Source organism: Geotrypetes seraphini, chromosome 17 (assembly GCF_902459505.1).
Source record: "Geotrypetes seraphini chromosome 17, aGeoSer1.1, whole genome shotgun sequence".
Taxonomy (NCBI): Eukaryota; Metazoa; Chordata; class Amphibia; order Gymnophiona; family Dermophiidae; genus Geotrypetes; species Geotrypetes seraphini.
The window spans coordinates 31,170,001-31,185,001 of record NC_047100.1 but is presented as its reverse complement, the minus strand read 5'-3'; the positions used below and the strand labels follow the sequence as shown (position 1 = coordinate 31,185,001).

General features: G+C 42.5%; 1 protein-coding gene across 4 annotated transcripts in view; it reads left to right on the top strand.

The window, feature by feature from the left end:
• Positions 1-15,001, top strand: part of PPARG (peroxisome proliferator activated receptor gamma) — a 161,283-nt gene that overhangs the window by 141,309 nt on the left and 4,973 nt on the right. For all 4 annotated transcript variants that reach the window (XM_033926316.1, XM_033926319.1, XM_033926318.1 and 1 more), the window contains one exon: positions 7,709-8,159. In XM_033926316.1, coding sequence (XP_033782207.1) covers positions 7,709-8,159 — 451 coding nt within the window. The remainder of the gene's footprint in view (positions 1-7,708; positions 8,160-15,001) is intronic.

The window sequence follows — 15,001 nt, the reverse complement described above, 5'->3', positions numbered from 1 at the left end:
AAAGCCCTTCGTAGATCAATGCATCGGGCACCCTCCCTGGCCACATTCAAATCCCATCATAAAACCCACCTTCTTGACACTAATTTCAGTTTCTAACCTGCATCTCCCATCATAACCAAAATTCCATGATTGCCACTGTTAATGAGTCTTGACCACAAAGTGGGTGGCACTGGTTGAAGAATGTGTGGCTACGTGGATGGTGTCATCGAGGGTGGACCATGGGATGATTTTCCAAGGGATGATGTGCAAGGGAAGAAATTTCTTCAGCAGCAGGCTGGCTAATCTACTGCTTCTCGTTGGGACCTGGATTAGCCACTGTGGAAACAGGATACTGGGCTAGATGGACCCTTGGTCTAATCTAATCTAATCCTTAGGTTTGTATTCCGCATCATCTCCACATTCGTAGAGCTCGACGCGGTTTACAGTAGGAGAAATAGGAAGGAACTACAACAGAGGGTTAGAGGTAGAAGTGTGAAGAAAATTTAGAGGACTTGGGATACCAAGATATAAGAGTTTCCTTGATTCCTAAGTTGGAGGGAGACTTACATTTTTTGAGAAAAGCCAGGTTTTCAGATGGAGGGAGCTCAAGTTCCGAAGAGGGGAGGTAAGGTTGTTCCAGAGCTCAGTGATTTTGAAGTGGAGGGAGGTCCCTAGCTTTCCTGTGTGGGAAATGCCTTTTAGCGAGGGGAAGGATAGTTTTAATTTGTGGGAGGATCTGGTGGTATTAGGGTTTGAGGAATTCCAAGAAAGAGGGATAAAGGGAGGGAGGATACCATATAGGATTTTGAAAGCTAAACAGGCGCATTTATAGTGGACCCTGGCGATTATCAGAAGCCAGTGGAGCTTGGCCAGGAGCGGGGAGACATGGTCAAATTTACTTTTAGCGAAGATGAGCTTGGCCGCGGCATTCTGAATCCGTTGGAAGTCTGTGGAGGTTTTTCTTAGTTAGGCTTAAGTAGATAGAGTTGCAATAGTCCAATCTGGAGAGGATGATGGATTGGACAAGGAGGGTAAAATGTTTTTGATGGAAGCAGGATCTAACTTTCCTCAGCATGTGAAGGCTGAAAAAGCATTTTTTTTTTACCAAGGATTGGTCTGACCTTATGTTCCTAAAAGGTTAAGCTGCACTGCTGCTACCTAAGGTGGTTTGGTCTTATCAGTACATGAAGAATGTGCGTTTGCAGTCTTCATGAGTAGTAAATTCATCATTCAGTATTTATTTCATTTACGAGTATTTTTACATTATCCATGTGCTAACTGTACAGGAATATTGTATATTATGGAAGCCCTTACCACTTACAAAATATTTTTTTTTTTAAGTGACCACACGTGTCAGCCTTAGCGTGTGAAACAGACTTTTTCTGCAGCTTATTAAAAAGACCCCAAAGATTTAGTCTTTGCCCTGAACCTGGTGAAAACGGGGGTGTCTGCCGCTTGTAAGACCTTTGAACGCACTAATGCAGAGGCGAGCGACTTCGCTCTTCAAGGACTGCAACCCAGTCGGGTTTTCAGGATTTCCCCTATGAATATGCATGAGATCTATCTGCATACCCTGCCTCCATTGTTTGCAAATAGATCGCATGCATATTCATCGGGGTAATCCTGTGCCCCTCGAGATTGCCCACCCCTGCGTTTACTTGACCTCAAAGCAACTATCTTTGTATAATTTCCCTGTTGGGCCAATAAAAGGGACTTAACCCCGGCAACGAACAAAGAAACAAGTGCGTATTACTGACAAAGCTTTTTCATCAGTGGCTCTGTAAATAGACAATCCCTGGTTAATACTTTTCACTTTTCGTGCAAAGTAAAAGGATGTCAGCTCTCGGCCACAAATACAGTAAGTGGCTTCTTTTTTTAATGTTTGTACTACAGTGGACTTTGCACCGCAGAGATTTGCGCTGTTTACCATAGGCACAGCTAGGCTTCCTTTCATGTAATCAGTTGTATTTGTGTCACCTTAAAAACAAGTCAAATCCGATCTTAGGAACGGTGTGTGGGATCAGGTGTTACTCAGCAGCGATCACAAGCGCAGGCAACCGCGTTCATTTGAATTTCGGAAATCGTAGACCCCAGACTCATTTTCATTGCCTGGGAATTCTCCACCCGTAGAAGTAATTGAAACGGTTTTTCTTTCGGCCTCTGGTTGTGTGTTTAATGCTGAATACCTCATTATGGGGTCCTTTTACTAAGCTGTGGCAAGCTCAGACATTCCAGGGTAGTTTTGAGTTTGTCGTGCGCTACCCATGCGCTAAAAAATAGAAAATGTATTTTAGCACTAGTGGCGTGCTTGAAGGCGAAGAGTAGGCATACCCTGCATTAATCAATTAGCACAGGTACATCGCCACATACTGACATAAGAACATATGAATTGCCGCTGTTGGGTCAGACCAGTGGTCCATCGTGCCCAGCAATCCGCACACGCGGCAGCCCTCTGGTCAAAGACCAGCGCCCTGAGACTAGCCCTATCTGCGTACGTTCCGGTTCATCAGGAACTTGTCTAACTTTGTCTTGAATCCCCGGAGGGTGTTTTCCCCTATAACAGCCTCTGGAAGAGCATTCCAGATTTCTACCACTCTCTGGGTGAAGAAGAACTTCCTTACATTCGTACGGAATCTATCCCCTTTCAACTTTAGAGAGTACCCTCTCCTTCTCCCTACCTTGGAGAAGGTGAACAACCTGCCCTTATCTACTAAGTCTATCCCCTTCAGTACCTTGAATGTTTCGATCATGTCCCCTCTCAGTCTCCTCTGTTCGAGGGAGAAGAGGCCCAGTTTCTCTAATCTTTTGCTGTACGGCAGCTCCTCCAGCCCCTTAACCATTTTAGTCGCTTTTCTCTGCACCCTTTCGAGTAGCGCCAATTAGTGGGGATTAGCGTGGGGACTCTTACTACCATAAAGGGCGACAGGAACACAAAGACTCCCTACTTATATTTAAGATAAGTTCTACGATTTTGCTTAGGAGTCCTTTTACTAAGGTGCTTTAACCGTTTTAGCGTGCCCTTAGTAAAAGGACCCCTTAGTTTGGGTTTTTCTATAAAGACGAGTCTTCTCTTTTGGGGGGTTTTTGTTTTTGGATATCCCTGCATTTTCTACATTAGAGAGCCCTTTCTTGCATATCATTTTGCTTTCGATAAACGGCTTAACTAGTGCTGCCAGTTTTTTAACAGCTCTCCGTTCTTTTCCTTACAAGAAAGTGGGTTTTCAGTTGTGCTGTTTTTTTTCCGGCAACACCAGCCAGTGATAGGTTTTGGTGCGCCAGAAAAGCAGAGTTCATTTGGGAGTCTTTAAGGCTGTTTTTCTATATTGTTATAAATATGTCACACCCTCAGCAGGAAAGAAAAAGAATAAAATGCACACTAGTTGCTTTATATAATTGACAGAAAGGGCTCCCATGCTAACGGCCGTCTGCCAAAGAGGAAATTAGCACGTGGCCATTAATAGGGGAAAATGGAAAATACGGTCTTTCTACAGCTGCTCTGAAAGTAGTCTCAGCGTGCAGGAAAACCCCCCACTAGTAATAGTGCCAGCCAATTCTTAGCACAGCTTAGTAAAAAGGCCTTTATAGCAGCTAAGATTTCTCTTAGGCTACAGGCATAGTCGGAGGCAGTTCAGGGCAATCGGGTGCCTGCGGCGAGGGATGAGCATCCAAAATGGGAGTGGGGCAAGGGCTGCCCCAACTATTAGACCTTAGAGGGTTGTAGCTTCAGTAACGCAGTAAATGACAGCAGAGCCTCACCCACCACTCCTTTTAGGCCCAGGTCAGCCATGTTTAAAGCAAAACAATCGATGCTGCCAGACGAACTCGTCACACGTACTTTAACCTGCTTTTCAGGCGTTAGATGATGCTCAAACAGTAAGGAGCCAAATGAGAAAGAAAAGCTCAGTTTAACACACCATAATAAAATGAGTTATATGGGAGCTAATATTCTACCTCCCCACAACATGCAGATCATAACTAGAACGTTTCTCCATGGAAGTCATACAAACCCAAAAAATCCTGATTTTCGTATTATCTGAGCAATAGCAACACAAAGCTCTCCACTGCCAGGCACATTGTGAAAGACGAAACCTGCAAAGGGGTTTCATATTATGTACGGAATATGATACAAAGGCATCTGCAATAAATATTTCCCAAAACTAACATTTCAGTTAATACATTCCAAATAAAACACTTTATTTACTTTTGTTTTCTTATTCCATTATGCTGGTTCCAGTTACTTGTCTGCTTTCCTGTCTTTCTTCTGTTTCCAGTGACTGTTGTCTCTTTTTGAATTCTCTTCTCTCCTCCTGCCTTGTTCCCTCGATATATACAGTATCTGTCTCTGACATACTGATTTTCCCTTCTGTTTTTTGGTCCCTGTCCACGCCTGTTCACCCTACTCCTTTCTACTTTTCACCTATCAATTTTATCTCCTTTCCTCACCCCCTAGCTCTCCCATTTCCCATCTGGCCCCTTCTTCAGCCTCCTATTCCCATCTCTCTCTCTCTCCTCCCATTTTTCCCCCTCCACCAAGTCCATCTCTCTCTCTCTCTCTCCCTGACCTCCTTTCATCCATTTTGTCATCTCTCCCTTTCCTGTCCCCAAGACCATCTCTCCCTAGCCCCCTTCTAGCCTCTCTGTCCTCCCCATCCCTCTCCCAAATCTGACATCTCTCCCTCCCTGACCCCATCCTTGAGTCTGTTTTTTCCCTCCTTGGGTCCAACTTCTCTCCCTTCTCCCACTCCCTCCCCGAGTCCAGTATCTATCTTCAGAGGGCACTGTTGACCCTCTCTGGCGCTCCCCTTCCCGGCATCTAAAGCTTTCACCCTTCTCCCCACAATCGGCATTTTTACCATCCTGCTCCACCCCTGGCGCAGTTTTCTGTAAAAAGTCAATGGGTGTCAGTAGCGATTTCTTGCAGCTGGTCCCTGTTTTTTCTCTCCACTGCTGCCCACTTTGTCTGACAACTTCCTGTTTCCACTGGGGCAGGCCGCAGTGAAGAAAGAGAAAGCACAAGGACCAGCGGCAGGGAATCGCTACCGCTGCCCGATGACATTTACAGAAAACTAAAGGTAGATGCGGCGGCGGGATAGGATGGAAAAAATGCTGATTGGGGAGAAGGATAAAAGCCTTAGATGCCGGGAAGTGGAGTGGCAGAGAGGGCTGGCAGCAAGATGCTGCTCCCTCAAGAGTGCCATCTGAGGCCACCACTTCAGTTGGCCTCATTATAGGCAGAGTACTTAAGAGGGAAATTCATGAAGCCATTTTCATAGGTACTCTTTCACTACCCCAAACTAAACATGTCCTTCTAGACTGGGACTGGCAGTTGCGTTTTTCACACATGGCCCTGCTTTTCATTCCTTCATGACTTACAGCCCTACAATGATAGCACATCGTCCAAATCCCTTCACATCAGCCCAAGCCGTATGTGTTGTGGACCCTGTGTGTGCTTTCCACCTCTCTGAGGAGTTCAGTGGCCCCCAGAAATCATCCTCAAATAGACATAGGCTGGTTCTGTAATGTTTCTAGACTCCAGGTATTTTCTCTTTGCTACTCATCCCACTCCTCGTCATTCCACATAGGCAAACACTGCGACTCCAGGTGCTTTGGATTTCAGCCTCCAGGTTTCCCATCTGTTTAATTCATCTGAAACCTTTTTCTATAATATACAGAAGAGTCCCAGCTGCCACAACAGTGACAATTAGGGTTCAAAGGCGGTGAAAGAAGATAAAGCAGCCAGTCAAATAGCTCAAGGCCTAGTTAGTTTGAGGTTGGTTTTTGGTTCGGTTGGGGTCAGGGGAGACTTTTTGTTTTTGTTTTGGTATTAATACTGTAACACCGCTACAAAAGCCCCTGTAACTCTGTATAGAGCCCATGTATTATAGCACCTTTTACAGAAGCTCAAGCAAATCGCTTTGAATTGACTTCCCAGTCATTAGTAGCGGTAAAGAAACTTACAATAAAACATATCTGTTATATTATATTGTTTCATGCTGTGTTCATATTCATAGAAAAAACAAGGAAGGCAACCAAGTCACATCAAGGTCTGTGAGGGGGAAGCTCAAAGTGCCTAACTTGGCTCACAACTTGCAAACCAAATATAATGTAATATGTCAAAGAACATGTCACATTATATGAAGTTATAGGGCGCTCTCAGTGTGAACCCTCAGTGATAGGAGCTCAGCTCCGACACTTCACTTCTGGGTCAAGGCCATAAGCCTCCACCCGCACACCATCATCGAGCGCCCTGTGTGTGCAGAAATCAAACCAATCAACAATCAAAGTGAGTAAATGAAACTCAACACAAACAACCTGAGCGACCCCCACACAAACCCTGCCAGCCAAACCCCCTCAAAAAACTCACACAAAATCACAAACAAAGTCAAAAACCATACCAAAAAGTGAAAAACATGTCCAAAAGAAACAATACTTATCCAAAACTGTCACACAAACGGAAAAACCGCGCCAGGAGGAAAGGTTCAACCGCGCTGGTTTCGGGAGGAGCCCTTCTTCAGGAACCTGGCCTCCAACAGAACACAAGCAGAGAGGAAGGCTGGAGGGCGGGGGTAATATGTTCTTTGACATATTACATTATATTTGGTTTGCAAGTTGTGAGCCAAGTTAGGCACTTTGAGCTTCCCCCTCACAGACCTTGATGTGACTTGGTTGCCTTCCTTGTTTTTTCTAGTTTAGGATTTGTTTGGCAAATCAGGAGTGTGTTGTTGTTGGGTGTTCATATTCATGGCAAAAGGAAACTATCTGGCATAGAAGCTAAGAGAGGAAGTTATCAACATGGGGTACTGTTATTTCATCACAAATCATGCTATGCAACGAGACCCTGATTTAAAATAGCACAACTTGTACCAGAGCACGGGCCTTTGGCATATTAGAGATCTGTTGGCTGTTTTCTGTAAGCTTCTTGGGAAGGGGGGGATTCTATTCGGGGCTTTTGCTGCTTGGGTAGGGTTCAGGGGGAGGGGGGTGGGGGTTTTCACTCTTAACGATTCCCTCCCTAAAAATTATTGGAACCCGTCGACAAGATATGTTCTCTGTATCAGCATCGCAACTCTGGAATTCATTACCTTTATAGTTAAGAGATGAAAATAACTTAAGCGATTTTAAAAAGAATTTAAAAAGCTTTTTATTTAAGGATGCTTTCAACTTATAAATTACTATTGAGCTCTTCCTCTTTCCCTTCCTTCTTTTTTTTTTTTTTCTCCCATGCTTTTTTTCCTAACTCTTCCTTTTTTTATGTCTTTTTTTTTTTTCTCACTGTATAAATTTATTAGCTCATCATATATATGTAAATCCTTTTTTTTTTTTTTTCTTTTAAATTGTATTCATTGTATAAATTGCTGGTTTCTTAACTATCTTGTATGTTATTTTTTTATTTTATTATTATGTTTAAGTATATGTTACTTTTATATATTGTAATTCGCTTAGAAACAATTTTAATTAAGCGATTAATCAAATATAAATAAAACTTGAAACTTGTTCTATCAAAACAATGCAACAACTTTTGTATTGTTGGATGTCGGTTCCTTTGACTTTGTTGTATTTTTTGTTGTTTTGTATTCATAATAAAACAGTTTTGAACATAAAATAGCACAACTTGTGGTAAAAATAACCCGTATTAACGTCAACCCAAGTTGATAACTTCCTCTCCAAATGTCAGCAGTTCAAAGCAAGCCAACAAATTTCATTGTCAACTTTTCCTTTCTGTTTGTAGCCATTCGTTATCTATGACATGAACTCGTTAATGATGTGTGAAGACCAGATCAAGTACAAACAGTTGCCCTCCCTGACCGAACAAAACAAAGAGGTGGCCATTCGCATCTTTCAACGATGTCAGTTCCGCTCGGTGGAATCTGTGAGAGAGATCACGGAATTTGCCAAAAGCATTCCAGGTTTTGTGAACCTTGACCTCAATGACCAAGTAACTCTCCTGAAGTACGGGGTGCATGAGATCATATTTACAATGCTGGCCTCCTTGATGAATAAAGATGGCGTTCTAATAACCGAAGGACAAGGATTCATGACTCGGGAGTTTCTGAAGAGCCTCAGGAAACCATTTGGCGACTTTATGGAACCCAAGTTTGAATTTGCAGTAAAGTTCAATGCACTGGAACTAGATGACAATGACCTGGCAATATTTATAGCTGTCATTATACTCAGTGGTGGTAAGGCCTGCTTTGTCTTTTGAAATATTTTCTTGTTTAAGAAGGATATTCCCCTGTTAGCAGGTTCATTTCTGAATTATTTGCCTACTTCTTGAAGCTACGTGTCCTGAACCACAGGCATTTACACTTCTCTCTCCATATTCAAGGTTTTAGCATTCATGGTTTTGATTATTCACGGTTTTTAGCTTGCTGGCTCCTCCCCCCAAATTACATCAGCTTGCATGGAGAAATCGCTGATTCCAAGCGTTTAGAGAGAGAATTGCTGATTCCCAGCACTTTCTTCACCGTGTTTTGCCTCTGCTTCAGGAACAGGCCAGGTCTCCCACCATGTTATTTGCGGTTTCACCATATCCACGATGGTTTTTAATAGAAAACAGCAAATAACATATGAAAAAGTTATTTGCGGTTTTTCTGTATTTGCAGTTCTGTTAATCCCCTATCACAGCGAATACGGAGGGAGAAGTGTATAGTATAAGAACATAAGAAATGCCTCCGCTGGGTCAGACCCGAAGTCCATCGTGCCCAGCAGTCCGCTCACGCGGTGGCCCAACAGGTCCAGGACCTGTGCAGTAATCCTCTATCTATACCCCCTCTAGTAATATCTGCTATCCATGGGCTTTCACTTCAAGCAAATGAAATTGCACACACACAGTAACACAGTAAATGACGGCAGATAAAGACCCGAGTGGTCCATCCAGTCTGCCCAACCCTACATGCTCCATAAATTAATTATTTACTTGAAATGGTCCTTTTTCTTAGAGCCCTGCCCGGTAGTGTGCTTAGGTTCCATCCACTGGAGTCTCCATCAAAGCTCACTCCAGCCCATCTTAACCATCTTTCTAAAGTGATATTAAAAGAATACAAATTTGAAACTATTATTTTCAGTGAGGGGAGATATCAGCGTGGACTATTTTTTAGTTCAAGGTCTCATTGCATAAAATGTGATCCTGCGCTAAATGACTTTTTCCCATACTGATTTGTTTTTCTTGATTTGATTTGATTTCTTTTTCCCCCCCCAAATCAATCTTTTGACTGTGGATTGTCTGTTGACTTTCTCACCTGTCTGTTTGATGGTTCTAAATCCATGATGGCACGAGACAGTTCGTTTTGCAATGTAAAAACCATTCTGCATACTACTTGCATTTAATGAAGCTTATTATCCGGATACTAGCCAATACTGTGGTGGTCATGGGAATTGGTATTTTGGAAACTTACAAATCCAGACTTTTTTTGTTTGTTTAAATGTCTTTATTGAATTTCATTGAATCCAATAATTCAACACAGCAATTAATTTAATGACTTTTAAGCCCTTCCCCCCAAACAAAATTGTTAAAGTAGACGAAGTGGAAGTACAAACCAGAAAGACAAGTCAATTAGCATGTATTCTACAATTGTCGTCTAAAAGAGCCCAAACCCTTTTCAAATATTGAACTGATCATCGCCTAACAGCGGCTGCTTCTTCAATACAATACAAAAGTCATTCTTAGTCATGAGAAACTTAAGACAAGTTTGGAAATTCTTCGAGAAAACTCAATTCCAGCTCATAGTTCAGTCCTTAATACTAGGCCTACTTGACTACTGTAATATCCTCTACCTCCCATGCCCTACAACCATAACAAAACAACTACAAACTATCCAAAACACAGCACTAAGACTCATCTACTCATTAAAGAAACATGATCACATTACAGAAGCACATAAGCATTGCCTCTGCCGAGTCAGACCATAGGTCCATCATGCCCAGCAGTCCGCTCCCGTGGCGGCCCCCCAGGTCAATGACCTGTAATGATCTATTACTCAAGAGCATTTTGTCTTGTATAGTAACCCTCTAATTGTACCCCTGGAATCCCTTACCCTTCAGGAACTCGTCCAATCCCTTTTTGAAACCCAAAACCGTACTCTGCTCGACTACCCCCTCTGGAAGCGCATTCCAGGTATCCACCACCCTCTGGGTGAAGAAGAACTTCCTAGCATTTGTTCTGAACCTATCTCCCTTCAATTTTTTTGAGTGCCCTCTAGTTTTTGTTGCCCCCGCCAGTCTGAAGAATCTGTCTCTCTCTACTTTCACTATACCCTTCATGATCTTATAAGTTTCTATCATATCCCCTCTAAGTCTCCGCTTTTCCAGGGAAAAGAGCCCCAGCTTCTCCAGCCTCTCAGCATACGAGAGGTTTTCCATGCCCTTTATCATTTTTGTTGCTCTTCTCTGGACCCTCTCGAGTATCGCCATGTCTTTCTTTAGGTACGGCGACCAGTACTGGACGCAGTACTCCAGATGCAGTCGCACCATTGCCCTGTACAGCGGGAGGATAACTTCCTTGGTTCTGGTAGTGATACCTTTTTTGATAATGCCCAACATTCTGTTCGCCTTTTTTGAGGCCGCTGCGCATTGTGCTGCCGGTTTCATTGTTTTATCCACCAAAACCCCCAAGTTCTTTTCTAGGTTGCCTTTTCCCAATGTCATCCCCCCCCCCATCGTGTAGTTGTACATCAGGTTCCCTTTCCCTATGTGCATAACTTTACATTTCTCCACATTAAAACTCATCTGCCATTTATCTGCCCACTCACTCAGTTTGTCCAGGTCCCTTTGGAGTTCTTTACATTCCTCTACAGATCTAACCTTACCGGAGAGTTTTGTGTCATCCGCAAATTTTATAACTTCACACTTTGTCCCTGTTTCCAAGTCATTAATAAATATATTGAATAGCAGTGGTCCCAGCACTGACCCTTGTGGGACACCACTTGTGACCCCTTTCCAGTCAGAATAGTGTCCCTTTACTCCTACCCTCTGTTTCCTGCATATCTCCAATCGCACTGGCTTCCGATCCCAGCAAGAATACAATTTAAATTCTACTGCCTACTATTTAAGACTTTATACAGAGACAGTCCAAACTACCTGAATAACCGCCTCATCCACAACACCGCAACCAGACATAGGAAAACTCACACCCCATTCTCATACCCCCCAATTAAGGAGGTCAAACGGAAAAAACTATATGATGGCTTCCTGGCCACTCAAGCAGCCAACTAGACAACCAAATCGCCAATCTACTGACTGCATCCCTCGACTACAAGACTTTTAGAAAAGAAATAAAGACCATACTCTTCAAGAAAACTCTGAAAAAAAAAATAATACCGCAAGTCTCAAACTCTACCTCTCACTAAAGCCAACTACCCCAAACAAATAACCTTACCCATTTCTTACTCTCTTTGAAAATGACCAATTTTTTTTTTTTGTAAGTCCTTGTTGTAATACATCTTGGATAATTCTTTTGTATTCCGCTTTGAACTGCAAGGTAATGGCGGAATAGAAATCCCTAATGTAATGTAATATTTACGCGTAAGACAGACTCCCGCCCACCATGCATGAAAAGAAAGAACTGTACTAGCTCTCCATTCAAGAACATCAAATAATTTGGCCTTACATTTTTTTAAGTAAATGTGATAAGATAGCAAAACAATTTCATAAGTCAGCTCTACACAGAATCCAAAGATTTCTTGCACTCGTTGCCAGACTTCATCCCAAACCATTTTAACAGCATGGCATCCAAACAACTTATGATAAAATGTGCCTACATCAGTTTTACAAGTCCAGCATAAATTAGATCCATGCGTTGACAGTCTGGGGACTCTATAAGGTGTCCAATATGCTCGGTGAGCAACAGAGAAGAAAGATTGTGTTAATGATGCTGACAGAGTAGGTCGACATAGAAAACGGTCCATATAACTTCTTAGACAGGGGCCACCGCGGGACCCAGCAGCGGCAATTCTTATGATAAATGAGGCTTATTATCTGAATACTGGCCAATAGTGTGGTGGTCATGGGGATTGGTAGTTTGGAAACTTACAAACCCAAAGTTTTCCCTCAATCTTGCAAAGCATAAGGATTGTCTTGTGCTACTGACTGGATTCTCAATATATTTTTAAATGGTGTCTGAATATTATCCCAATTCATTCACACTCCTAAGTGCGTTTTTCTTTTTTAAGCAGATTGATTGAGCTAAATGTAATGAGGAGAGTGTGGCCTAGTGGTTATAGCTACAGCCCCAGCACCCTGAAGTTGTGGGTTCAAAGCCCATGCTGCTCCTTGTGGCCCTGGGCAAGTCAGGACAGATAGGGAAATGCTTGAGTACCTGATCTGTTACCCATTCTGAGCTCCTTTGGGAGGACGGGCTAAAAAAAAATCTCGTAAATATATAAAAGTAACCCAACTGCTCCCCTGAGTTGTGAATTTTAGTTGACTTCTGTAGGCTACAAAAAGTTTGGTTTAATTGGGAGTTTTACTTAGTTTTCAGGTCTTTATGGTTCATTTTCCACATTTTATTTGAATGGACTTTTTTTTTTAACATGTTATAACGTTTTAACCTAAGCTAACACATAGTATGTGTTAATTTGTTGGTTAGTGAGCATTAAATCAAAATTTCTAAGGCTGCCTAATGAACTGAAAATGCTGAATCTCAGAGTTAAAGGCTGTGACCAAACTCTCAGTCACTGCACGTGTTCAATAGATAATTCAAATCTTCAACTTTGAAAAAGAATTGAGTAAAGCATTTATCTGTTGATTTAAAAAAAGGTTCATGATGCTTTAGGGTCCTGACGCGTTTTGCCATAAGTAGATGAACTCCAACCCGATTTCAAGGAAAATGTGGTCTGTCTATCATACTCCCCCTCTTCACACTCACAGATATCCATTAAGGGCTATACACTTAGGGCTTTTTTTTTTTTTACAAAGGCGTGTTAGGGCTTTAATGCACGCAAAAATGCCGTGTGCGCTATCCGTTACTGCCTCGTTTTGAGCAGGCGGTAGATTTTTGGCTAGTGCGCACTAATCCGGTGCGTGTGGTAAAACCCTTAGCGCACCTTCGGAAAAGGAGCCCTTAGAGGGGCATTTTTGATAGTGTGTCTTAAGTCCAACTTTGGACGTTTCCCATTAGACATTCAAAATTGGACTTCCATTTTCAAAAATGCTGGATGTCCACATTTTTTTTTTTTAATCAACTAGTTGCATATCTTGTCCACCAGGACTTCGAGCTTTATACCCCATTTTCTACCACAAACCATCTAAGTTGAAAACGTCCAAATGAAGCCCATTTAGACGTGGGAGGGGCCAGTCTTCTAATTGACATGCCAACAGAACATTAGGCCACACTAGGAGGCACGCCTGTGAACTTCACAAAAACAGTGCCAGAAGTACATTAGAAACTGGCTCAATTGTTACATGCTAGCACTTAACATTAGCAAAACTAAAACCATAAAGGATGGCCTCACATTATCCTCTCCAGTAGGACTTAAATCCGTTCCATTTCAGACTGTTCGCTCTTGGGTGAAAAACGATCTTTTCACGGTCAACATAAGAACATAAGAATTTGCCTCCGCTGGGTCAGACCAAAGGTCCATCGCGCCCATCAGGTCCATGATCTGTCAGGTTATCATGATTTAACCCTACAGCCCCCTTGTTTTTATCTATACTCTTTCCATGCTGATATCTACCCCTATCTATATCCCTCAATCCTCCTATCCTTCAGGAATCCATCCAATCCTTCTTTGAATCCCCGTAGCGTACTCTGCCCGACCACTTCCTTCCTTAACTCTCTGGTTAGGAAATGTTTTTATCAACTTTTGTATGATTCATTCACTCGCCAAGTTGCTTAACCATTCTTCTTTAAACACCCTAGTTCATCCATTAGTCAACGGTATTACCAAGAAAGAAATTAGGCGTTTACAAAGTGTTCAAAATACCGCAATAAAAATCATCTTTAATGCAAGAAAATTCGATCATCTCACCCCACTCTTAGTTAAAGCACACTGGCAACCGAATCACCTATAACAGTGTTCTTCAACCGCCGGTCCACGGTGCGTTATCTTCGAGCCAGCTCCCTCTTCCTCACTGATTCAGTGCACAAAGCCACGGGCAGTGGCTCCTACAGGCATCCTGCGCGTGAACCGGAAGCCTTCTCTCTGATGTTGCAACGTCAGAGGGGAGGCTTCCAGATGAGGCACGGGACGTGCAAGGTGCAATTAGTACTATTATGGGGGCGGGGTCTGGGGTGGAGATTGGGTAGAGATGGGCGGGGTCTGGCCCACGACTTAGCCCTGTGTTCTTCAACCGCCGGACCATGGATCGATGCCGGTTCACAGAATAATTCTTTAATTTCTGCTGGTCCATAGATGTAAAAAGGTTGAAAAACACTGACCTATAAGATCATGCTATTGACATTTAAAAGTAGAATTGCAGGTCAGCCCAGACTCCTGATTCCGCACTCTTCCCAGCGCTCTCTTCGATCTTCCAACCAAAATCTGCTTTCAATTCCCTCGTTAAGGCACATCAATACCATGAGAACCAGTATCTTCTCACTTTGGAATTCAGTCCCCCGCTACTTAAGAGAGATGAATTCCCTAGACAAATTTAAATCCAGTTTAAAAGCATTTCTTTGCAAAGATGCTTTTGAAGTTTGATCGTCCTTTTAAGGATGTTTTGAATTTTATGCTAGTTGGATTCCCCTTCCTTTCGTTTTCCCCATTTTTTGTTCTTTAATATCCAATCATTGTAGTTCTTCTCCATCTCCCCTCGTTCCAGTATGTCATGTATACTTGTTTGTTTTTGTTTTAACGCCCTTGTTCTGTTTTCTTTTATATAATTTTAATTGTTGTAAAAACCGCTTTGAATTTTGATAAGGCGGTATATCAAAATTTTAATAAACTTGAACTTGAAACACCATAAGCCCTGCAAAACTCCCCTACCCCAACAACCCTTATGGCTGTTCGTGGCACCAGTATTATAGGGTTTTGATAGGTTTTGGTGGGCTCACACTGTCCACCATAAATGTAGAGTGGCTTATGGG